The 27570-nt window shown below is 44.5% G+C and overlaps 1 protein-coding gene across 3 annotated transcripts; it reads left to right on the top strand.

Moving 5' to 3' along the window:
• The first annotated feature begins 3489 nt into the window (after nt 1-3489).
• Nucleotides 3490-27248, top strand: LOC131941901 (protein henna). 3 transcript variants are annotated; one of them, XM_059301504.1, is made up of 15 exons: nt 3490-3832; nt 11617-11745; nt 11998-12102; nt 21650-21731; nt 22395-22412; nt 23729-23817; nt 24029-24096; nt 24462-24512; nt 25027-25172; nt 25321-25456; nt 25568-25694; nt 25785-25880; nt 26177-26310; nt 26436-26551; nt 26671-27248. In XM_059301504.1, exons 1-15 carry the CDS (start codon nt 3782-3784, stop codon nt 26715-26717), a joined length of 1395 nt encoding a protein of 464 aa, XP_059157487.1. In that variant the 5' UTR covers nt 3490-3781; the 3' UTR covers nt 26718-27248. The 3 variants fall into 3 exon arrangements, with proteins under 3 accessions (XP_059157487.1, XP_059157485.1, XP_059157486.1); XM_059301502.1 differs by lacking the exon at nt 3490-3832 and adding an exon at nt 11048-11456; XM_059301503.1 differs by lacking the exons at nt 3490-3832; nt 22395-22412 and adding an exon at nt 11049-11456.
• Nucleotides 27249-27570: the final 322 nt, after the last annotated feature.

Genomic DNA, 27570 nt, shown 5'->3' with positions numbered 1-27570 from the left:
TAGTTGCAAGGTTGATGCAGGTTGATCGATAATGGCCTCATGTAAATATGTGACCCAGTCATCCTAATCGATAGTTTGGTTGAGTATATCAACACAGTACACGTCACGGGCCAGGCTCAACCTGTGAAAGGCAAGGTTCAACCTATGACAGGCAAGGTTCAACCTATGACAGGCAAGGTTCAACCTATGACAGGCAAGGTTCAACCTGTGACAGGGAAGGTATAACCTGTGACAGGCAAGGTTCAACCTGTGACAGGTAAGGTTCAACCTATGACAGGCAAGGTTCAACCTGTGACAGGGAAGGTATAACCTGTGACAGGCAAGGTTCAACCTGTGACAGGCAAGGTTCAACCTGTGACAGGCAAGGTTCAACCTGTGACAGGCAAGGCTTAACCTGTGACAGGCAAGGTTCAACCTGTGACAGGCAAGGTTCAACCTGTGACAGGCAAGGCTCAACCTATGACATGCAAGGTTCAACCTGTGACAGACCAGCTAAACAGTTCAACCTGTGACAGGCAAGGCTCAACCTGTGACAGGCAAGGTTCAACCTGTGACAGGCAAGGTTCAACCTGTGACAGGCAAGGTTCAACCTGTGACAGGCAAGGCTCAACCTGTGAAGGTTCAACCTGTGACAGGCAAGGCTCAACCTATGACATGCAAGGTTCAACCTGTGACAGACCAGCTAAACAGTTCAACCTGTGAGGCAAGGTTCAACCTGTGACAGGCAAGGTTCAACCTGTGACAGGCAAGGTTCAACCTGTGAGGCAAGGTCCAAATTGTGACAGGCAAGGCTCAACCTGTGACAGGCAAGGTTCAACCTGTGACAGGCAAGGTTCAACCTGTGACAGGCAAGGCTCAACCTATGACATGCAAGGTTCAACCTGTGACAGACCAGCTAAACAGTTCAACCTGTGACAGGCAAGGTTCAACCTGTGACAGGCAAGGTTCAACCTGTGACAGGCAAGGTTCAACCTGTGACAGGCAAGGCTCAACCTGTGAAGGTTCAACCTGTGACAGGCAAGGTTCAACCTGTGACAGGTAAGGTTCAACCTATGACAGGCAAGGTTCAACCTGTGACAGGGAAGGTATAACCTGTGACAGGCAAGGTTCAACCTGTGACAGGCAAGGTTCAACCTGTGACAGGCAAGGTTCAACCTGTGACAGGCAAGGCTCAACCTGTGACAGGCAAGGTTCAACCTGTGACAGGCAAGGTTCAACCTGTGACAGGCAAGGCTCAACCTATGACATGCAAGGTTCAACCTGTGACAGACCAGCTAAACAGTTCAACCTGTGACAGGCAAGGCTCAACCTGTGACAGGCAAGGTTCAACCTGTGACAGGCAAGGTTCAACCTGTGACAGGCAAGGTTCAACCTGTGACAGGCAAGGCTCAACCTGTGAAGGTTCAACCTGTGACAGGCAAGGCTCAACCTATGACATGCAAGGTTCAACCTGTGACAGACCAGCTAAACAGTTCAACCTGTGAGGCAAGGTTCAACCTGTGACAGGCAAGGTTCAACCTGTGACAGGCAAGGTTCAACCTGTGAGGCAAGGTCCAAATTGTGACAGGCAAGGCTCAACCTGTGACAGGCAAGGTTCAACCTGTGACAGGCAAGGTTCAACCTGTGACAGGCAAGGCTCAACCTATGACATGCAAGGTTCAACCTGTGACAGACCAGCTAAACAGTTCAACCTGTGACAGGCAAGGTTCAACCTGTGACAGACAAGGTTCAACCTGTGACAGGCAAGGTTCAACCTGTGACAGGCAAGGCTCAACCTGTGAAGGTTCAACATGTGACAGGCAAGGCTCAACCTATGACATGCAAGGTTCAACCTGTGACAGACCAGCTAAACAGTTCAACCTGTGAGGCAAGGTTCAACCTGTGACAGGCAAGGTTCAACCTGTGACAGGCAAGGTTCAACCTGTGAGGCAAGGTCCAAATTGTGACAGGCAAGGCTCAACCTGTGACAGGCAAGGTTCAACCTGTGACAGGCAAGGTTCAACCTGTGACAGGCAAGGCTCAACCTATGACATGCAAGGTTCAACCTGTGACAGACCAGCTAAACAGTTCAACCTGTGACAGGCAAGGCTCAACCTGTGACAGGCAAGGTTCAACCTGTGACAGGCAAGGTTCAACCTGTGACAGGCAAGGTTCAACCTGTGACAGGCAAGGCTCAACCTGTGAAGGTTCAACCTGTGACAGGCAAGGCTCAACCTATGACATGCAAGGTTCAACCTGTGACAGACCAGCTAAACAGTTCAACCTGTGAGGCAAGGTTCAACCTGTGACAGGCAAGGTTCAACCTGTGAGGCAAGGTCCAAATTGTGACAGGCCATGTTGCCAGTTAAAACCAGTTCAAACAAAGTGGTGTTTTATGTTTTCTAAAATCTGTTACTGGCACTGCGGCTTTTAACACAACACCAGGTGCGGTGTGTAGCAAGTGTTAAAATATGCCAACAATCAATTAGTTACTTAGTCTCAATATTGAAAAGTTTATCTGGCACAAAATGTAACGTAATTTTAAAAAAGGCCAAGACATAAAGATAAAAACTTGAAGATTTATTTTATCTGGATTGGGGAAATTTTGGCCAATCTTTTGACTTACACGAACTTAGGTTTCGTGACACGATGTAAAACACACAACACACACTCACAATAGTGAACAGTCAGAGTTTTTTTCACGCATCTCTCCGGTGGGCAGTGCACCTTCCCCCACCTACCCTCACCTGCAGAGCATACCTCCCCGTGGACAACAACAAAATAGTAAATTTAAAACAAGATACATACTTTAACCATGTTCCGCCCCATAACCGGAGGTTTCAAGTACCCCCCCCCCCCCTCCACAATTTTCAATCACAAACAATAATTACAACCACATTTCTATCAAACGCAAATCGAAATATAGATCTACCTACAGTTAGAGTTTGGTTTTTTTTTTTGTTTTTTTTTTTTTTTTTTTTTCTGGGGAGGAGGTGTGGTCGGTATATATGCCTACTTATATTGCTTAGTTTTCCAAGGGTACCATTTCGACGATTAAGAGCCCCCCCCCTCCCACAGACACACACACATACACAGGTACACACCAACTTGTTTGTTCTAAAGAAACAACGTTTGACCGAATTCGGCCCTTAATCTCGCAGCAAACAGCCGTCAATCAAAACACGGAGAAAGCTGCTTGTCTTTGGATTGTGTAATCTCGTCCAAGTCTTCGGGTCTAATAAATTTAACAAACGCTTAACAGTCTCTGTTATTCAAACAAGATTATAAATCATTGCATGCGTGTTATATTCACCTATGTGTGTATCATGTTTCATGTTTAACGTTATGCTTGAGAAAATGGAAGATTAACTACGTAACCACTGACCCAGTTTTCCTGGAGGTGTGTTTCGATTCACTAATCAGATCTCAGGAGGCGTGTTTATTCAACCAATCAAAATACACCGTTCTAGGCCAATTTGTAGGGGGAAAAAATCGGCTGAGGGTGAAGGTCGTCTTCCTGTCAACAAAATTTACGCAGACGGTTTGGTTGTGCGAACAGTCCACTCGTCACTGCTGACCATTACTGCTTCATTCGTTGACAGATAAAAACCTGGCTTGAACTGATAAGACATTTGTTTTTTACACATAACGAGCCTGGCTTAATACTTGCAAAAGTAAAATAAAAATACACCGCCCACCACACGGTAAGCAGCTAAAGAAATCTGCCGACCCCCACCTGTGTGTTCCCGCTGCATTGATCAACTTTACCACTCTTCACTAATCTCATTCTCCGTCTGACACAATGGATGCTGGACTGCCCTCGGTGAAAAGAACCAAACTCGTCAACGATAAGGTAAGTTTTAATTTTCCATTATTTTAAAACGTTTTAATTTCACCTGGTCTGACGCAATGATCTGACATATGGATCTCGGCAGCTCTTTAATCTGGATATGGATTAGGTGGCATAGCCTAGACAGGTGTATGTGTACTGCACCCAGCCTACGTCTATCTTTGGGACATATGTTTAAGTATTGTTGGCAAATACTGGCAGTTTAACACACATGGTTGGTGTGTGATGTTTTGTACTGGATACAAAAAAAACTACTCTGTAATCATCTTCTCCTCCCCACACCCACCCCCCCCCCTCCCCAATAAAAAACACAGGTAAGAAAAGAGAAAAACATACGGTGGAAAGGTAAGTAGGCTACCTCCCTACATACATGTATCAACTTTATTAGATATGGTAACAACAGCCTCTAGATTAGTCCCTGCGACATAAGCCATACTAGAATATCCCTGCGATATAAGCCATACTTGATTAGTCCCTGCGACATAAGCCATACTAGAATATCCCTGCGATATAAGCCATACTAGATTAGTCCCTGCGACATATGTCATACTAGATTAATCCCTGCGACATATGCCGTACTAGATTAGTCCCTGCGACATATGCCATACTAGATTAGTTCCTTCGACATATTCAGTCATAGTTTATACAAAAAACAAACTGACACCAAACACTACATGTTTGTGTTCGCGTGGAAATTTCCGTGAAGTATGCCGGAATGTTTCTTGTGGTGTACAGATATTTCTAGCACATAAATAAACATTCTTTGTGCAGCTTTATAAGCAAACACGGGTTCACATATAGGTTTTGTCTTCAGATCTTAAGAGGCGAGATAATTGTTGCCACAGTTAGTATGTGGGTCCCATCTCTAAGTTATTGGTATGTGGGTATGGCTAAGTAGAAGGTACATAAGCCAATACACGCCGTTACCAAAATCCCTGGCCTTTGAATGTGTGTTATACTGGACACTAATGGCCATTTGGACTCATCCAAGCGTACTAAACCAGGGGGGAAATGGGCCTTGATCAAACAAAAGGTGAAAGCCAAACGCAGGGTTGCCATAGAAACGGTTAGTCGGTGTAGGTTACTTTCTTACATGCTAGCTGTTACCCTAGTTTGGTCAGGTTTTACGGAATGTTTTTACATACATAGTTCAAGCTTTATACTGTCACTTTTAGGGAATGTCGCTACATGTTCAATGTTTATACTATCACTTTGTGTTAGGGAATGTTGCTACATACATAGTTCAAGCTTTATACTGTCACTTTGTGTTAGGGAATGTTGCTACATACATAGCTCAAGATTTATACTGTCACTTTGTGCTAGGGGATGTTGCTACATGATACTTAGCTGAAGCTTTATACTGTCACTTTGTGTTAGGGAAAGTTGCTACATACATAGTTCAAGCTTTATACTGTCACTTTGTGCTAGGGAATGTTGCTTCATTAGTCAAAGCTTAAAGCAGTCATGTGTATGTAGCCTGACTTTCATGCTGGTTAAGCCAGGATATGAGGGAGAGGGGGGGGGGGGGGGGGGGCTGAGTGGTATTATGTAATGTACATTCCTTAAGCCATGGTCGACTGGAGGGGGGGGGGGCACGGTCGACGGGTTGTGACCGAAGATATCTTTAGGTCTATCTTCGGGTCAGTTGCCTTAAATAAATCATCAAAGCTACTTTTTATTTTCTCCATGAACGTTTATTCTGCCTCACGGAGTTTAGAGGCTTACAAGATGTATATCTCGCGTCTTCCCGCGGCTAGACCTGATGGATGGCTGTGGGGCCAGTAGTGGGGGGGGGGGGGGGGGAGGGTGTGTTCACGTCGGTGTCACGGTCCGTGACAGCCGTGTTAGGCTGTACGTGTGTACACCTGTACGTGTGTACACGCCTGACCTTAATGTTCACCTGTACGTGTGTACACACCTGACCTTAATGTTCACCTGTACGTGTGTACACACCTGACCTTAATGTTCACCTGTACGTGTGTACACGCCTGACCTTAATGTTCACCTGTACGTGTGTACACGCCTGACCTTAATGTTCACCTGTACGTGTGTACACGCCTGACCTTAATGTTCACCTGTACGTGTGTACACACCTGACCTTAATGTTCACCTGTACGTGTGTACACGCCTGACCTTAATGTTCACCTGTACGTGTGTACACGCCTGACCTTAATGTTCACCTGTACGTGTGTACACACCTGACCTTAATGTTCACCTGTACGTGTGTACACGCCTGACCTTAATGTTCACCTGTACGTGTGTACACGCCTGACCTTAATGTTCACCTGTACGTGTGTACACGCCTGACCTTAATGTTCACCTGTACGTGTGTACACGCTGACCTTAATGTTCACCTGTACGTGTGTACATGCCTGACCTTAATGTTCACCTGTACGTGTGTACACGCCTGACCTTAATGTATTTCCTGCAACTGTTGCAGCTACGGTCTAATTAAATGGTCATGGTTCATGTCACTCACTAGATGCATATTGTAGCACACGCCAGCATGTAGTGTTAGCTTGTAAACATTTCACTTACTTCATTGCGATCCCTATTTGCTGGTTATAAATACATCTTTCTGACCATGGCATATCTGTTTCGTATCTTTCTTACCATGCATATCTGCTTCGTATCTTTCTGACCATGCATATCTGTCCAGTATCTTTCTGACCATGCATATCTGTCCAGTATCTTTCAGACCCATATACCTTGGGTAAAGAAGGGAAAAGATGGAAATGACCTTTCTGACTATGCATATCTGCCCAGTACATTTCTGATCATGCATATCAGCCCAGTATCATTCTGACCATGCATATCTGCCCAGTATCTTTCTGACCATGCATATCTGCCCAGAATTTTGTTTTCCACTCTGACCGACTTAACATCTGTCTGCCCACTTTGCCACTGTTTAAAAGTGAATGCAACCATTCTATTTTTGCACCATCATTGCCTATCGTCATGACCTTGATAAGTATTCTAAAAGGTTTTTTTTAATTCCTTATCAACAGTTCGTGTTTTGTTGCTTTGTCAAATTTGCTGCATCACGCTTTTATCTTATTACCATATGGTATTGTTATCACAGCATGCTTTTATCACATTTAGTATCACTATATTCGTTGACATTTAGTTTCATTAGATTCGTTGACATTTAGTATCATTATATTCGTTGACATTTAGTATCATTATATTCGTTGACATTTAGTAATATTATATTCGTTGACATTTAGTATCATTAAATTCGTTGACATTTAGTATCATTAAATTCGTTGACATTTAGTATTATTAAATTCGTTGACATTTAGTATCATTAAATTCGTTGACATTTAGTATCATACTTCTCATAGCTTATATCATACTATTTTGTTGACATTTAGTATCGGCTGTTTATGTGCATGTTAACTGGCCATATGCTGGTTGTAAGCTATGTGTACGTGTGGCTGTTACCTGTAAGTGTGGAAGCTATGGTTAGCGACAATTGTGGCTTTTAGCTGAAATTATGACCGTTAGCTAAAAGTATGACCGTTAGCTATAATTATGCATTTTAGCTATAAGTATGGCTGCTAGCTATGAGCATGGTTGTTGGCTAAAGGTGTGACTTTTAAAGTATGGCTGTTAGCTATGGTGTGACTGTTAGCTATAGGGCTGGTAAGTAGGTCACCAACAAGTTATATGGCTCATGTAGGTTTTATTCAGCCGTAGAACTTGTTGGTGACCTACTTACCAGCCCTATTAGTATGGCTGTTAGCTATAAGTATGGCTGTTAGGTATAAGTGTGGCTGTTAGCTATAAGTGTGGCTGTAAACAGTTTATACACGTGGCTGTTGGATGTATCTACTAGTGGTTGCCAGCTGTTTAGAGTACCCAAACAGTTTACGTGTCCAACTGATCTAATCGCTTCGTTACATCACGTGAACTGACAGCTGGTGTTTACATACAATCAGTCACGTGATCACAAAACATGGCCGCCATTTGTTCACATGGCCTTGATTACATGGTTTTGTTTCATTGGCCGCCGCATAGTGGGAAAACCATTTTCTTAAAGATAGAGGGGGTTTATCGAATACAAAATCGTGAAAGGGGTGCACAATAACAAAGACAACCTCATTCTTCACCTGTGGCGTTTGTTGTTGTTGTTGTTTTATTTAAGAAACATAACTGCTGATTACTGCTCATATAGGGGCCTCCGTTTTTCCAAACTCATGAAAAATCGATATTTTATTAGTTAGATTGTCTCCCCTCTATCCGGATCTAAACAACATAACGAATGCCTTTTTTTTTTTTTAAAAAAAAAGGTAAATTCCCTACATTTTATTCTAAATAGTACCTTGAATTTTGAATACTAATTCATGAACCTACAAAATATTAATGTTAAAAACTGCTTGATAAGAATTGGCATACTGTTATTATTTTTTTTTAGTTATGACATAAGCATTAGACGACTGATATAGGCTATTGATTGATTATAAGATTCGATATAGCCTATTTCTGCGTGCAATTTTTATGAGAGGTATTAAATAAATTTCTAGGAATCATAAAAAGAACGTAAGGGTTCCAACTTTATTTTCCAGTTAAATCGTATCGAAGTACTAGATCTACAGTTAACGATTGTCTTTCACATGTAGGTTTTCACAGCTGTTGTGACGTAACGACAACAGTTATTTTAGTAGCTGACAAGACATGGTTAGATATTGTCTTTCTGGGACATAGCCAGGTTTCAAGAAAAGGAATCAGCTATAAACAGATAATAGAGAAATGTATACAAAATCTATACATTCGAACAAAGAATCCTGCGTCTCTTAACAGGCTTTGTGACGTCACCGAATAGACGTTAAGAAAATACCGTATCGATACCGCAAAAAGCGGTCAAAACTACAGTGACCAACCCTACAGTGTCCAACCCTACAGTGTCCAACCCTACAGTGACCAACCCTACAGTAACCAAGTGACCAACCCTACAGTGACAAACCCTACAGTGACCAACCCTACACTGGCCAACCCTACAGTGACCAACCCTACAGTGACCAAGTGACCAACCCTACACTGGCCAACCCTACAGTGACCAACCCTACACTGGCCAACCCTACAGTGACCAACCCTACAGTGACCAACCCTACAGTGACCAACCTTACAGTGACCAACCTTACAGTGACCAACCTTACAGTGACCAACCCTACAGTGACCAACCCTACAGTGACCAACCCTACAGTGACCAACCTTACAGTGACCAACCTTACAGTGACCAACCCTACAGTACCAACCCTACAGTACCAACCCTACACTGGCCAACCCTACACTGGCCAACCCTACAGTGGCCAACCCTACAGTGACCAAGTGACCAACCCTACAGTGGCTACCCTACAGTGACCAACCCTACAGTACCAACCCTACAGTGACCAAGTGACCAACCCTACAGTGACCAACCCTACAGTAACCAACCCTACAGTGACCAACCCTACAGTACCAACCCTACAGTGACCAAGTGACCAACCCTACAGTGACCAACCCTACACTGGCCAACCCTACAGTGACCAACCCTACAGTGACCAACCTTACAGTGACCAACCCTACACTGGCCAACCCTACAGTGACCAACCCTACACTGGCCAACCCTACAGTGACCAACCCTACAGTGACCAACCTTACAGTGACCAACCCTACACTGGCCAACCCTACACTGGCCAACCCTACAGTGAACAACCCTACAGTGACCAAGTGACCAACCCTACAGTGACCAACCCTACAGTACCAACCCTACAGTCACCAACCCTACAGTCACCAACCCTACGCTGGCCAACCCTACACTGGCCATCCCTACAGTGACCAACCCTACAGTGACCAACCTTACAGTGACCAAGTGACCAACCCTACAGTGACCAACCCTACAGTGACCAACCCTACAGTGACCAACCCTACAGTGACCAACCCTACAGTGAACAACCCTACAGATACCAACCCTACAGTGACCAACCCTACAGTGACCAACCCTAGTGACCAACCCTACAGTGACCAACCCTACAGTGACCAACCCTACAGTGACCAACCTTACAGTGACCAACCCTACACTGGCCAACCCTACAGTGACCAACCCTACAGTGACCAACCTTACAGTGACCAACCCTACACTGGCCAACCCTACAGTGACCAACCCTACAGTGACCAACCTTACAGTGACCAACCCTACACTGGCCAACCCTACAGTGAACAACCCTACAGTGACCAACCCTACACTGGCCAACCCTACACTGACCAACCCTAGTGACCAACCCTACAGTGACCAACCCTACAGTGACCAACCCTACAGTGACCAACCCTACAGTGACCAACCCTACACTGGCCAACCCTACAGTGAACAACCCTACAGTGACCAAGTGACCAACCCTACAGTGACCAACCCTACAGTACCAACCCTACAGTGACCAACCTTACAGTGACCAACCCTACAGTGACCAACTCTGCGAATGAACAGTGACTTAGTATTCTCCCACCTCTCGTATACCCGATAGTGTAAAAACAGGCTTATAATACAAACCGACATGCTAATTTGGTTAGCTGATCAGTTAATTTAAAAGCCACGTCCATCCCATAAATGAAACAACTTCTAATCAAAACGAATCAGCCACTGTAAACAAAAACATTGGCTGACACATGATGATGAAACACTGTGTCACACGCCCCAAGAACCTGTTTTAAAGCCCCCCCCCCCATCCTTTGACCCTAATCTACACCGGACTTGGTAAAAATAGCCGTAGGTAAATTGAAAAAAAAAAAGAACTTTACCGATGATGAAATCACCTGTAAATGAATATAAGCGTGGAGGTAATGGTTCATTGCGAACTGGGTACTGCTAACCTTCTCATTTTTCGTTACCCGTGGGTTAGTCTTTCGTTGGGTTTTTATTTTAGGTTACATAAAAACGTATGTAAAATACTTAATGCGATAGTAACTTAACACATGTGGGCTAAAAAAAATGCTTCTATTTTTCTTTTCATAATAATTAAATATAATAATAGATGTGACATACGTTACGTATAATAGCGGATATTTTTTTTTCTAATTTTGTTTGCCTGGAAAAATCACATATTACTGTAGTTCAAAGAATGCGTTTACAGTGGTAGATTTGATTTGGGGGGGGGGGGGGTAGAGACACTTGTAGCGTATAAGTGATTATCGCGAAAATCCGATTGGGGTAAGCCTTAAATATAAGCTGCTTCACACTTGGGCGTAGTGTTAAGTCTTGTGTTGATGGGTTCAGTTGGTAACTCAATTCTCCCCGCAAGCTGCTGAATAGTCTGTTGGTGATAGTAACTTGACGATTATTTTAGCCTCATTAAAATCTGATCGTGAATTGTTTCCATGAATTCTGGGGACGGTTGCTCTATGATTGGTGCAGCTACACGTCATTGCTTCGGAAATTCAAACTTTAAACTTGGAATATTTTCTACATCAGTTTTTCATAAAATTTGTTTCAAACCTTTCTTTTCAATTTGGTGAAAAACGTGTTGATTAAATAATTTATTTGTTTTCAACGATGGATGGGAATTTGTACCAAAAAGTTTCTGCAAACCAGAACGCAATTCCTTTGTCCGAACTTTTCGGTAAAAGACGATACAGGAGTCGTTTTCCTGAGGTAACCACATGGGACTGAGAACTGCAGACTGTCTCTACACTACAATATTAATAAAGTGTAGTTTCAAGGTGTTTGCTTGTGTTCGTGAGATGATAAATTAAAACACGTATTTATTTATTTTTTTATTTAATTTTTTGACAATTTTTTTTTAATTTCTTAGAATGGCGACATTCACGGTGACCCACAAAACTACAAAAAAGACTATGAAGATAAAGAAGGGAGCACTAGCATTATCTTTTCTCTACCAGAGAAAATCGGAGTTCTGGCCGCTGCCCTAAAGGTGTTTGAGGTATTGTTATGTTTAAAGTAATAATGTAGTATGTAGTTTGTATGTGCCCAGATTTGAAGTACTGTCTGCAATGCCAGCCAGATTTTCGTGCTAAAATCATGTTAAGTAGTCGTCGTCTCAGTTCCTTCCCCTCCCCCACTCCCAAAGATTATTTGCCTTTACTTCAGCAGCTAAAAGATATCGTTACTTACAAACTGTGTCTCACTATATCATTGTGTGTTTACACGTATCTGTCTCACTTAACGCACACAGGAACACGGGGTCAACCTTCACCACATCGAGTCAAGGCCGTCACGTGGTGACCCCAAGAGTTTCGAGTTTTTTGTGGCTTGCGACAACCAGACAGGAGGTTTGAAGGTGAGGCGACGTTATCTGTAATAACCTTGCTGTCTTTCTAATTACTCTGTCTTTTATACAGACCACGGTCCCTGTTATAACATTGCTATAACATTGCTGTCTTTCTAATTACTCTGTCTTTTATACAGACCACGGTCCCTGTTATAACATTGTTACAACATTGCTGTCTTTCTAATTACTCTGTCTTTTATACAGACCACGGTCCCTGTTATAACATTGCTTTCTTTCTAATTACTCTGTCTTTTATACAGACCACGGTCCCTGTTATAACATTGCTGTCTTTCTAATTACTCTGTCTTTTATACAGACCACGGTCCCTGTTATAACATTGCTGTCTTTCTAATTACTCTGTCTTTTATACAGACCACGGTCCCTGTTATAACATTGTTACAACATTGCTGTCTTTCTAATTACTCTGTCTTTTGTACAGACCACGGTCCCTGTTATAACATTGCTGTCTTTCTTATTATCTGTCTTTTATACACCCTGAAAATATTTTTGACATAGCAGTGTTTGTAACCAGCTGATCATCATCAACAACGTCTCTCCCCGTCACCCCTGCTGGGGCATGGGCCGCCAACCAAAGATCTAGCTGATTACTTCACCAAATTATTGCAGATCAGTGCCCTCCATAACAAAATCACAGTTTCTTTCAGGCATCTATTCGAGGAGGCGCTACCCCCCCCCCTCCTCCCCCCCCTTCCCCCCCCCTCTCCCCCCCGATGAAATAAAAAAAATAACTGCCACTACCCCGGAAATTTACCCCCGGAGAAAAATGTCTGAAAGAAACACTGAACAAAATTCTCCCTACGCCACTGAAGCAGTTACCCCGTAGTGATTGTAATATACAACAGCTGTATAAACTGATGGTTAGTAACTGGATATACGATAGTAAAGCATGAAACAATGCAAGCTCTGGTCCAAACTAAATAGCTTACGCAGACAATGGCGTACGTTTAGGCTACTCTCTCACCCACACCCTCACACCTATCCCTCCCTCACTCCCTTCCTTCTCAATGTAGGAGGCTACTCTCTCACCCACACCCTCACACCTATCCCTCCCTCACTCCCTTCCTTCTCAATGTAGGAGGCTACTCTCTCACCCACACCCTCACACCTATCCCTCCCTCACTCTCTTCCCTCTCAATGTAGGAGGCTACTCTCTCACCCACACCCTCACACCTATCCCTTCCTCCCTCTCACTCTCTTCCCTCTCAATGTAGGAGGCTACTCTCTCACCCACACCCTCACACCTATCCCTCCCTCACTCTCTTCCCTCTCAATGTAGGAGGCTACTCTCTCACCCACACCCTCACACCTATCCCTCCCTCACTCCCTTCCTTCTCAATGTAGGAGGCTACTCTCTCACCCACACCCTCACACCTATCCCTTCCTCCCTCTCACTCTCTTCCCTCTCAATGTAGGAGGCTACTCTCTCACCCACACCCTCACACCTATCCCTCCCTCACTCTCTTCCCTCTCAATGTAGGAGGCTACTCTCTCACCCACACCCTCACACCTATCCCTCCCTCACTCCCTTCCTTCTCAATGTAGGAGGCTACTCTCTCACCCACACCCCTTCACACCTATCCCTCCCTCACTCCCTTCCCTCTAGGAGGCTACTCTCTCACCCACACCCTCACACCTATCCCTCCCTCCTTCACTCTCTTCCCTCTCAATGTAGGAGGCTACTCTCTCACCCACACCCTCACACCTATCCCTCCCTCCTTCACTCTCTTCCCTCTCAATGTAGGAGGCTACTCTCTCACCCACACCCTCACACCTATCCCTCCCTCACTCTCTTCCCTCTCAATGTAGGAGGCTACTCTCTCACCCACACCCTCACACCTATCCCTTCCTCCCTCTCACTCCCTTCCCTCTCAATGTAGGAGGCTACTCTCTCACCCACACCTTCACACCTATCCCTCCCTCACTCTCTTCCCTCTCAATGTAGGAGGCTACTCTCTCACCCACACCCTCACACCTATCCCTCCCTCCTTCACTCTCTTCCCTCTCAATGTAGGAGGCTACTCTCTCACCCACACCCTCACACCTATCCCTCCCTCACTCTCTTCCCTCTCAATGTAGGAGGCTACTCTCTCACCCACACCCTCACACCTATCCCTCCCTCACTCTCTTCTCTCTCAATGTAGGAGGCTACTCTCTCACCCACACCCTCACACCTATCCCTCCCTCACTCTCTTCCCTCTCAATGTAGGAGGCTACTCTCTCACCCACACCCTCACACCTATCCCTCCCTCACTCCCTTCCCTCTCAATGTAGGAGGCTACTCTCTCACCCACACCCTCACACCTATCCCTCCCTCACTCTCTTCCCTCTCAATGTAGGAGGCTACTCTCTCACCCACACCCTCACACCTATCCCTCCCTCACTCTCTTCTCTCTCAATGTAGGAGGCTACTCTCTCACCCACACCCTCACACCTATCCCTCCCTCACTCTCTTCCCTCTCAATGTAGGAGGCTACTCTCTCACCCACACCCTCACACCTATCCCTCCCTCACTCTCTTCCCTCTCAATGTAGGAGGCTACTCTCTCACCCACACCCTCACACCTATCCCTTCCTCACTCTCTTCCCTCTCAATGTAGGAGGCTACTCTCTCACCCACACCCTCACACCTATCCCTCCCTCACTCTCTTCCCTCTCAATGTAGGAGGCTACTCTCTCACCCACACCCTCACACCTATCCCTTCCTCCCTCTCACTCCCTTCCCTCTCAATGTAGGAGGCTACTCTCTCACCCACACCTTCACACCTATCCCTCCCTCACTCTCTTCCCTCTCAATGTAGGAGGCTACTCTCTCACCCACACCCTCACACCTATCCCTTCCTCCCTCTCACTCCCTTCCCTCTCAATGTAGGAGGCTACTCTCTCACCCACACCCTCACACCTATCCCTTCCTCACTCTCTTCCCTCTCAATGTAGGAGGCTACTCTCTCACCCACACCCTCACACCTATCCCTCCCTCACTCTCTTCCCTCTCAATGTAGGAGGCTACTCTCTCACCCACACCCTCACACCTATCCCTTCCTCCCTCTCACTCCCTTCCCTCTCAATGTAGGAGGCTACTCTCTCACCCACACCTTCACACCTATCCCTCCCTCACTCTCTTCCCTCTCAATGTAGGAGGCTACTCTCTCACCCACACCCTCACACCTATCCCTCCCTCACTCCCTTCCCTCTCAATGTAGGAGGCTACTCTCTCACCCACACCTTCACACCTATCCCTCCCTCACTCTCTTCCCTCTCAATGTAGGAGGCTACTCTCTCACCCACACCCTCACACCTATCCCTTCCTCCCTCTCACTCCCTTCCCTCTAGGAGGCTACTCTCTCACCCACACCCTCACACCTATCCCTTCCTCCCTCTCACTCTCTTCCCTCTCAATGTAGGAGGCTACTCTCTCACCCACACCCTCACACCTATCCCTCCCTCACTCTCTTCCCTCTCAATGTAGGAGGCTACTCTCTCACCCACACCCTCACACCTATCCCTTCCTCCCTCTCACTCCCTTCCCTCTCAATGTAGGAGGCTACTCTCTCACCCACACCCTCACACCTATCCCTTCCTCCCTCTCACTCCCTTCCCTCTCAATGTAGGAGGCTACTCTCTCACCCACACCCTCACACCTATCCCTCCCTCACTCTCTTCCCTCTCAATGTAGGAGGCTACTCTCTCACCCACACCCTCACACCTATCCCTTCCTCCCTCTCACTCCCTTCCCTCTCAATGTAGGAGGCTACTCTCTCACCCACACCCTCACACCTATCCCTCCCTCACTCTCTTCCCTCTCAATGTAGGAGGCTACTCTCTCACCCACACCCTCACACCTATCCCTTCCTCACTCTCACTCCCTTCCTTCTCAATGTAGGAGGCTACTCTCTCACCCACACCTTCACACCTATCCCTCCCTCTCACTCCCTTCCCTCTCAATATAGGAGGCTACTCTCTCACCCACACCCTCACACCTATCCCTCCCTCACTCTCTTCCCTCTCAATGTAGGAGGCTACTCTCTCACCCACACCCTCACACCTATCCCTCCCTCACTCTCTTCCCTCTCAATGTAGGAGGCTACTCTCTCACCCACACCCTCACACCTATCCCTTCCTCCCTCTCACTCCCTTCCCTCTCAATGTAGGAGGCTACTCTCTCACCCACACCCTCACACCTATCCCTTCCTCCCTCTCACTCCCTTCCCTCTCAATGTAGGAGGCTACTCTCTCACCCACACCCTCACACCTATCCCTCCCTCACTCTCTTCCCTCTCAATGTAGGAGGCTACTCTCTCACCCACACCCTCACACCTATCCCTCCCTCACTCTCTTCCCTCTCAATGTAGGAGGCTACTCTCTCACCCACACCCTCACACCTATCCCTCCCTCACTCCCTTCCCTCTCAATGTAGGAGGCTACTCTCTCACCCACACCCTCACACCTATCCCTCCCTCACTCTCTTCCCTCTCAATGTAGGAGGCTACTCTCTCACCCACACCCTCACACCTATCCCTTCCTCCCTCTCACTCCCTTCCCTCTCAATGTAGGAGGCTACTCTCTCACCCACACCCTCACACCTATCCCTCCCTCACTCTCTTCCCTCTCAATGTAGGAGGCTACTCTCTCACCCACACCCTCACACCTATCCCTTCCTCCCTCTCACTCCCTTCCCTCTCAATGTAGGAGGCTACTCTCTCACCCACACCCTCACACCTATCCCTCCCTCACTCTCTTCCCTCTCAATGTAGGAGGCTACTCTCTCACCCACACCCTCACACCTATCCCTTCCTCCCTCTCACTCCCTTCCCTCTCAATGTAGGAGGCTACTCTCTCACCCACACCCTCACACCTATCCCTCCCTCACTCTCTTCTCTCTCAATGTAGGAGGCTACTCTCTCATCCACACCCTCACACCTATCCCTCCCTCACTCTCTTCCCTCTCAATGTAGGAGGCTACTCTCTCACCCACACCCTCACACCTATCCCTTCCTCCCTCTCACTCCCTTCCCTCTCAATGTAGGAGGCTACTCTCTCACCCACACCCTCACACCTATCCCTCCCTCACTCTCTTCTCCCTCAATGTAGGAGGCTACTCTCTCACCCACACCCTCACACCTATCCCTCCCTCACTCTCTTCTCTCTCAATGTAGGAGGCTACTCTCTCACCCACACCCTCACACCTATCCCTTCCTCCCTCTCACTCCCTTCCCTCTCAATGTAGGAGGCTACTCTCTCACCCACACCCTCACACCTATCCCTTCCTCCCTCTCACTCCCTTCCCTCTCAATGTAGGAGGCTACTCTCTCACCCACACCCTCACACCTATCCCTTCCTCCCTCTCACTCCCTTCCCTCTCAATGTAGGAGGCTACTCTCTCACCCACACCTTCACACCTATCCCTCCCTCACTCTCTTCCCTCTCAATGTAGGAGGCTACTCTCTCACCCACACCCTCACACCTATCCCTTCCTCCCTCTCACTCCCTTCCCTCTCAATGTAGGAGGCTACTCTCTCACCCACACCCTCACACCTATCCCTCCCTCACTCTCTTCCCTCTCAATGTAGGAGGCTACTCTCTCACCCACACCCTCACACCTATCCCTTCCTCCCTCTCACTCCCTTCCCTCTCAATGTAGGAGGCTACTCTCTCACCCACACCCTCACACCTATCCCTTCCTCCCTCTCACTCCCTTCCCTCTCAATGTAGGAGGCTACTCTCTCACCCACACCCTCACACCTATCCCTCCCTCACTCTCTTCCCTCTCAATGTAGGAGGCTACTCTCTCACCCACACCCTCACACCTATCCCTTCCTCCCTCTCACTCCCTTCCCTCTCAATGTAGGAGGCTACTCTCTCACCCACACCCTCACACCTATCCCTTCCTCCCTCTCACTCCCTTCCCTCTCAATGTAGGAGGCTACTCTCTCACCCACACCCTCACACCTATCCCTCCCTCACTCTCTTCCCTCTCAATGTAGGAGGCTACTCTCTCACCCACACCCTCACACCTATCCCTTCCTCCCTCTCACTCCCTTCCCTCTCAATGTAGGAGGCTACTCTCTCACCCACACCCTCACACCTATCCCTCCCTCACTCTCTTCCCTCTCAATGTAGGAGGCTACTCTCTCACCCACACCCTCACACCTATCCCTTCCTCCCTCTCACTCCCTTCCCTCTCAATGTAGGAGGCTACTCTCTCACCCACACCCTCACACCTATCCCTTCCTCCCTCTCACTCCCTTCCCTCTCAATGTAGGAGGCTACTCTCTCACCCACACCCTCACACCTATCCCTCCCTCACTCTCTTCCCTCTCAATGTAGGAGGCTACTCTCTCACCCACACCCTCACACCTATCCCTTCCTCCCTCTCACTCCCTTCCCTCTCAATGTAGGAGGCTACTCTCTCACCCACACCCTCACACCTATCCCTTCCTCCCTCTCACTCCCTTCCCTCTCAATGTAGGAGGCTACTCTCTCACCCACACCCTCACACCTATCCCTCCCTCACTCTCTTCCCTCTCAATGTAGGAGGCTACTCTCTCACCCACACCCTCACACCTATCCCTTCCTCCCTCTCACTCCCTTCCCTCTCAATGTAGGAGGCTACTCTCTCACCCACACCCTCACACCTATCCCTCCCTCACTCTCACTCCCTTCCCTCTCAATGTAGGAGGCTACTCTCTCACCCACACCTTCACACCTATCCCTCCCTCACTCTCTTCCCTCTCAATGTAGGAGGCTACTCTCTCACCCACACCCTCACGCCTATCCCTCCCTCACTCTCTTCCCTCTCAATGTAGGAGGCTACTCTCTCACCCACACCCTCACACCTATCCCTCCCTCACTCTCACTCCCTTCCCTCTCAATGTAGGAGGCTACTCTCTCACCCACACCCTCACACCTATCCCTCCCTCACTCTCACTCCCTTCCCTCTCAATGTAGGAGGCTACTCTCTCACCCACACCCTCACACCTATCCCTTCCTCCCTCTCACTCCCTTCCCTCTCAATGTAGGAGGCTACTCTCTCACCCACACCCTCACACCTATCCCTTCCTCCCTCTCACTCCCTTCCCTCTCAATGTAGGAGGCTACTCTCTCACCCACACCCTCACACCTATCCCTTCCTCCCTCTCACTCCCTTCCCTCTCAATGTAGGAGGCTACTCTCTCACCCACACCCTCACACCTATCCCTCCCTCACTCCCTTCCTTCTCAATGTAGGAGGCTACTCTCTCACCCACACCCTCACACCTATCCCTCCCTCACTCTCTTCCCTCTCAATGTAGGAGGCTACTCTCTCACCCACACCCTCACACCTATCCCTCCCTCACTCTCTTCCCTCTCAATGTAGGAGGCTACTCTCTCACCCACACCCTCACACCTATCCCTCCCTCACTCTCTTCCCTCTCAATGTAGGAGGCTACTCTCTCACCCACACCCTCACACCTATCCCTCCCTCACTCTCTTCCCTCTCAATGTAGGAGGCTACTCTCTCACCCACACCCTCACACCTATCCCTCCCTCACTCCCTTCCCTCTCAATGTAGGAGGCTACTCTCTCACCCACACCCTCACACCTATCCCTCCCTCACTCTCTTCCCTCTCAATGTAGGAGGCTACTCTCTCACCCACACCCTCACACCTATCCCTCCCTCACTCCCTTCCCTCTCAATGTAGGAGGCTACTCTCTCACCCACACCCTCACACCTATCCCTCCCTAACTCTCTTCTCTCTCAATGTAGGAGGCTACTCTCTCACCCACACCCTCACACCTATCCCTCCCTCACTCTCTACCCTCTCAATGTAGGAGGCTACTCTCTCACCCACACCCTCACACCTATCCCTTCCTCCCTCTCACTCCCTTCCCTCTCAATGTAGGAGGCTACTCTCTCACCCACACCCTCACACCTATCCCTCCCTCACTCCCTTCCCTCTCAATGTAGGAGGCTACTCTCTCACCCACACCCTCACACCTATCCCTCCCTCACTCCCTTCCCTCTCAATGTAGGAGGCTACTCTCTCACCCACACCCTCACACCTATCCCTTCCTCCCTCTCACTCCCTTCCCTCTCAATGTACGAGGCTACTCTCTCACCCACACCCTCACACCTATCCCTCCCTCACTCTCTTCCCTCTCAATGTAGGAGGCTACTCTCTCACCCACACCCTCACACCTATCCCTCCCTCACTCTCTTCCCTCTCAATGTAGGAGGCTACTCTCTCACCCACACCCTCACACCTATCCCTCCCTCACTCTCTTCTCTCTCAATGTAGGAGGCTACTCTCTCACCCACACCCTCACACCTATCCCTCCCTCACTCTCTTCTCTCTCAATGTAGGAGGCTACTCTCTCACCCACACCCTCACACCTATCCCTCCCTCACTCTCTTCTCTCTCAATGTAGGAGGCTACTCTCTCACCCACACCCTCACACCTATCCCTCCCTCACTCTCTTCCCTCTCAATGTAGGAGGCTACTCTCTCACCCACACCCTCACACCTATCCCTCCCTCACTCTCTTCCCTCTCAATGTAGGAGGCTACTCTCTCACCCACACCCTCACACCTATCCCTCCCTCACTCTCTTCCCTCTCAATGTAGGAGGCTACTCTCTCACCCACACCCTCACACCTATCCCTCCCTCACTCCCTTCCCTCTCAATGTAGGAGGCTACTCTCTCACCCACACCCTCACACCTATCCCTCCCTCACTCTCTTCTCTCTCAATGTAGGAGGCTACTCTCTCACCCACACCCTCACACCTATCCCTCCCTCACTCTCTTCTCTCTCAATGTAGGAGGCTACTCTCTCACCCACACCCTCACACCTATCCCTTCCTCCCTCTCACTCCCTTCCCTCTCAATGTAGGAGGCTACTCTCTCACCCACACCCTCACACCTATCCCTCCCTCACTCCCTTCCTTCTCAATGTAGGAGGCTACTCTCTCACCCACACCCTCACACCTATCCCTTCCTCCCTCTCACTCCCTTCCCTCTCAATGTAGGAGGCTACTCTCTCACCCACACCCTCACACCTATCCCTCCCTCACTCCCTTCCTTCTCAATGTAGGAGGCTACTCTCTCACCCACACCCTCACACCTATCCCTTCCTCCCTCTCACTCCCTTCCCTCTCAATGTAGGAGGCTACTCTCTCACCCACACCCTCACACCTATCCCTCCCTCACTCCCTTCCCTCTCAATGTAGGAGGCTACTCTCTCACCCACACCCTCACACCTATCCCTCCCTCACTCTCTTCCCTCTCAATGTAGGAGGCTACTCTCTCACCCACACCCTCACACCTATCCCTCCCTCACTCTCTTCCCTCTCAATGTAGGAGGCTACTCTCTCACCCACACCCTCACACCTATCCCTCCCTCACTCTCTACCCTCTCAATGTAGGAGGCTACTCTCTCACCCACACCCCTTCACACCTATCCCTCTCTCACTCTCTACCCTCTCAATGTAGGAGGCTACTCTCTCACCCACACCCCTTCACACCTATCCCTCCCTCCCTCACTCTCTTCCCTCTCAATGTAGGAGGCTATCGACCATCTGAGGAAGTCCGCCAACAAGTTAACAATTTTGTCCAGGAAGGTTGAGAACGGAGAGTCTGACGAAGGTGAGTCCAAGTCATCAATTTACATTCTGTAACACTTGCCTTCTAAAACGTTACGGTTCTTTACACCTGTCTGGGAAAATTGTAATTCTACTTTTGGTTACACCTAGGCTTTAAACAATATGAATGGTTTGGTAAACCTTGTCTTCCACTTCTAAAATAAAATAAAAACGTTAGCCGTCTGTATAATTACCTGGATAGCCAGCGGGCAGATCTCTGCCATCAGTCTTTTACCTTCGACTCCGCTTCAACAGACAATAGATAATAAATAGGCCTATAGGTATCGATATAGGTAGAGGCGTTCGCGTTTCAGTGTCTCACCTATTAAATCAATATTCAGCGTGTTAAAATGTTTCATATAATATCTAAATTTCACCAGCATTTAACAAGCGTGTTTCTGTATTGTAAACTTGTAACAACAGTGTTCTGAATCAGATTAACACGCTATTATAAATAAAGATGTGACTATCAAGCGAATAGAAGAAGATTATCACTAGTAAAAAAAAATATCATCTTATTTAAAATAAGAACGCACAAAAACTTTTTAAACTATTGGTAGTTAGGAGAACCGTAGTCACCCAGTACACATATTCCTTGCCTGTTTGTCCAACAGCTTATCAATTTAAATAAAGATTTTAAGTAAAACATTCACGTGTTTCCAAACAGACTCGACAGAAACTAAAGGTATGCTTATGTACATCAATGCAACATTTTAAAAAGCTGTTATATTGTGCATATCATTTGTTTGTACAACATAATAACATCGTCTGCTACGTTACGTGGTAGAATTTCATTTTTCTGTGTGGTTTTATAAAATATTAACTTATAATTAACCAGATTTTTTTCGTTTTACCTGCCATTGCCACGTCTATCTAGGTTTAACGCGCTAATTATGTAGTAGAGTAATGATTTTCTTTTTATTAAAATTGTAACGTAGCCAAAGTAATAAATGCTTTGTGAAATTGCTTATTTCAACAATATAACAGAAATAATGTTAAAAATATGTCTATTCTGTTCAAGAAAATACATGGGGGGGGTGTAGATATTTGATTTGGTGGCTTTCTAAAGGAATAATAATAATAAATAAAGAATCAAACAAAGATGTTTTGAAAGTTTTATTTAAATTGAAATATTTAAACTATTTTAAACATGTATTGTCCTTAATTAAATGACGTCACATTTCTGAGGTGGTGAATTCCTATTTCAATACAAATAAACAATGGTGGGGGAGGGATATTGATTTATTGAAGAGTGGTGTAATTTTAGGGGGCTCTTGGGGAGAGAGGAATAATAATGTCACCAAAACAGCATTAGGTCATTTATGAACAACCCCATATATTTTGCTCCATTCCTGCCTTTTGATCACCGACCCTACATTCTAAACCTTGGCCCAAAACATAAACAATAGGACCTACAATTACAAGTTGTTTTTCATCAAAATATTTTTTAAACATTCAAGAAAATTTAATTACTTCATCTTTTTTGCTTTGAACTTTAAAGTAATTATGGACAAATAAAATAAAATATATTATCTGAATTCTTAAACATAAAATACAAAAATCTAAATTAATGTTTAAAGTTGAATGTCTGTTCACTTCCCTTTGCAAATCCGACACATCTCCATTGCACACTATGCTGATCTAACTTGATATTAACTGCTTATTTATAATGTTAAATTACATCTATATTTACTTTTTAGTATTTAAATTTTACTACAACTTATACTACCTAGTTGAAGTTGCTTTAAAACATATGCTTCATATAAATCTGAATTAAAACAGTGGGCCACTGATGAATGCTTATAATTAAAGTGAATATCTCTAATCTTAGCTACAGTGTATGATTCATAATTTTATATATTTTGTAAGTGATGATGTCCATTTTTAAATAACTTAGTTAACTCTTTCATCTATTATTAAAAGATTTTTTTATGCATGGAATTTGAAGTTTTTTGCTCATTTATAAACTGCAAGCGACTCAAGTACCCTGTGTTTTTACAGTTCCGTGGTTTCCTCGCAGAATCAAGGACCTAGACAGATTTGCCAACCAGATTCTTAGCTATGGATCTGAACTGGACGCTGATCATCCGGTACTTTCATTTTTTTTATACAAATAACTCATTCTCATTAAAAAATTTCGCTTTTTAAGCAAAAACATAAGGGGATACAAATTTGGTAATCACTGTTTTACAGAATAAATCTTTTACTTAAAACACAATCACATTTAAGTTGTCTTAAAGATGCCAAAACATGAACTTTAAAAGAACTTTTTGTGTTATTATTTAAATTTTTTGTATCAAGGGATTCACAGACCCAGTCTACAGAGAGAGGAGAAAGGAGTTTGCTGATATTGCTTTCCATTATAAATAGTAAGTTTAAATGTCTGCAGGGTTTCAAAGTAAGTGTATGCACCAATCATAAAACTGGGGCTAATGGCCTATAATAGATAGATTTATACATGAGAATTACCCTTTTCCACGCTTAGATGTTATTTCTTGATTTTGTAAAAGCTATTTCTTTTTTTACTTCTTTTACAAAACTAGCATTTAACTTTTAAAAATATGTACCATAACAAGCTGATCCTAACAATCCTCCAAACCTGTTTGTTTCTATTTCTTTATTTACACCATATGTGGCCCTCTGACTTGTTAGCTTGACCACCACCTTTATTTAGATCAAATGTTCCAGGTCCACCTTTTCTGTCTTCTAATTATTTTATTTGTCTTTGATTCAGTGGTCAACAAATCCCCAGAGTTGAATACACAAACGCAGAAATCAAGACTTGGTAAGTTCTTTACATCATAGTTACATGCCTGTGCTATCTACATTAATTTTGTAATATTTCTAAATTTGTGGTAGGATATTTCAAACATCATCAACAGGTCAATTAATTTGTATGTTAGACTAAATTAACTGGCCAATTATTTTGAATAGCCGGATATTTCAAAATGAATTGACTTGTGTATTATCTAATGAATCAGTTATTATTGTTGAGCAATAAACAACACACTAATACAAAATCTTTTTGTTTAGTTTAAAATATCAAATGTATTTTCAAAGTCTATTATTGTGTCAAATTTTATTTAAAATTTATAACTAGCACTGGGAGTAGAATTTCTCTGGTGAACTGTATCAAATATTAAAAATAAACCAACAGTATTTCATCTGTGCTTCATTTGCAACTTAACAATTCCTGTGAAAACAATAAAATTTTAATTTGTTGGCCTATATTCAGTATTTTTAACTGGCAAATTCTTCTGTTATCACATCATTGATGGTGTTCTCTCTGGTGATGACAGGGGGACAATATTCAAAGAGCTGGTCAAGCTGTACCCCACACATGCTTGCCGTGAGTTCAACTATGTGTTCCCTCTGCTGATAGACAACTGTGGCTTCAGGGAGGATAACATTCCGCAGTTACAGGACATCTCAGATTTCTTGAAAGGTGAACATCTCTGATCACTCTTTTGTTTTAGGAATCAATATTAGTCAGAAAAAGGTCAACAGAATTTGCTTTTGAATTGTGTTTTCTAACCATTCTAAAACAACAAGTTTGATGTTTACATTTTAAACAAAAAAATGTTTAAATTTAGATTGCACTGGATTCACTTTACGCCCTGTGGCTGGGCTGTTATCCTCTCGAGACTTCCTTGCTGGGCTTGCATTCAGAGTTTTTCATTCAACCCAGTACATTCGCCATGGGTCTAAACCAATGTATACCCCTGAACCGTAAGTGAAAAATGTTTTACTAATAGTTGCAGTTTCCAACTTTTATTGTAATTTTTTGTTTCAATAATTATATTTTATCACTTACAAATTTTTAAAAATTTAATTTGACAGTGATGTTTGCCATGAGGTCTTGGGCCATGTTCCCCTACTGGCTGATCCATCATTTGCTCAGTTCTCCCAGGAAATTGGACTTGCAAGTCTTGGGGCACCAGATGACTACATCAAAAAATTGGCTACTGTACGTCTTTACGACAGCTTACGTAACAAAATATCAAAATAAGAATCAATTGTTCTCTTGGAATTTATGTTAAACTTTTTAAATTTGCAGCTGTACTGGTTTACTGTAGAATTTGGCCTGTGTCGACAAGAAGGACATCTGAAAGCTTATGGTGCTGGTCTGTTATCCTCATTTGGAGAGTTAGAGGTACATTGTAGGCAGAGCTGTTAGTTTTACTGGGGAAGTTGGACATGCATTGTTTTAAATATGATATTTAGCAGTTGTATAATTGTTAGATTAACCGGTGAAAAAAATGTAAACAGTAAATCAGTTTTTCAAAGTTTAAAATATAACAAATTTAACATTGCCAACACTTAGATCGTGAATCTGAACTAAAATATTCAAATTATTTTTTTAAGAAAAAAGTGTAAACAAAAACTGCACTCAAATAAACAATGGGTTTGTTTTGTTTTTTTTTTCATTTTCTTCCTTCTAATCCTTAGTACTGCCTGAGTGACAAGCCACAGGTCATGCCCTTTGACCCACAGAAAACTTGTGAGCAGGAGTATCCAATAACATGCTTCCAGCCAATTTATTTTGTTGCTGAGAGTTTTGACACTGCTAAAACAAAGCTCAAGTAAGATGGTTATTTAATATTTCAGCAGGAAAATACTTAATAATTAGCATAGAGAAAATTTCATATCAACTTGTCGTGGGTTTTTTTTAAAAATTATTTAACTCCATTCTATGATTTTTCTGCAGACAATTTGCTGCGACCATTCCTAGACCATTCAGTGTCCGCTTCAACCCCTACACACAAAGTGTTGAAGTCATCAATAACAAACAGCAAATCATCAACCTAACAAAAGATATCAGAGGTGAGGACATTTTTCTTTTTATTTCCTAACCTTTTAATTAGAGTTTTTAAGTCACATTCTGTTTTTTTTTTTTATTTAAAAAATTGAAAATTAAATGAATTATCTTTTTTCTAAAACAGGAGATCTGTCTTTACTGGAAGATGCACTGGCCAAGCTTGAAGCCTAAGGGTGGTACCATAGAAGATCTGGTTCTTAAATTTTATCTTGTTAATTGTTGACATTTTCTCAAACATTCTCTTATAAACATATCTATTGTACATATAATCACTTGGTTATTGTTATCTAGGGAAACAAATCTACTGTAAAAGCATAATATTTGAATAACAAATTATTCACTGTGTTGTTGATTGTGACAAATTGATTTTTATTCAGCAGATTGTGTTAAATTATTGCATTTAAAATATGTCAGTTCATGTTGGTAATTAAATAATCAAATGAGTTTTAACTTCTTCAATAACTGTGTTACTACCATAGTTCTTAGAGGAATAAATGGTAGTAATCACTCTTATATTGTAATCTATAGAAACATGACATCTAGTTGTATACTTTTTTCCCCACCTGTTATCACCAACATGTGATAAAAAGAACTACAATTAATGTTAGTGTATTTTGTCTCACTTTTACTCCATTGCTTTGTGTAAATGCTTTTATTAACCTATGGTTAAATGGCTAAATAACAATTAATTAAATTAAAGGCTCTATTAAAAAATCAAATATCTCTGAGTGGTTTTTTTTTTCATCATTTAAATGACTCCATTTGTTAAAAACATATTTCACTAAATTTTTAAAAAATTAGAAATACCATAAACATGAAAATGAAGTTATTTTAAACAAAACTTTCTAGGCAATAGTGAATATTTATTTGCAATGATTTGAATCAAAAGTTTTTCTGATTCTGTTTAATAAATCCAGTTGATACCTTATAACACCATCTAACATTAAGTACAGAAAATTAAGTACCTATTAAAAGGAGTGGTTTTCAAGTGCTTTTCATAAACATTTTATTTAAAAACATGGCT

Source organism: Physella acuta, unplaced genomic scaffold, assembly GCF_028476545.2.
Source record: "Physella acuta isolate Inbredline_101_S28 unplaced genomic scaffold, ASM2847654v3 ptg000376l, whole genome shotgun sequence".
Classification (NCBI taxonomy): domain Eukaryota; kingdom Metazoa; phylum Mollusca; class Gastropoda; family Physidae; genus Physella; species Physella acuta.
Note: the sequence above shows the minus strand (reverse complement) of the source record. Positions and strands in the feature narration are given on the sequence as shown.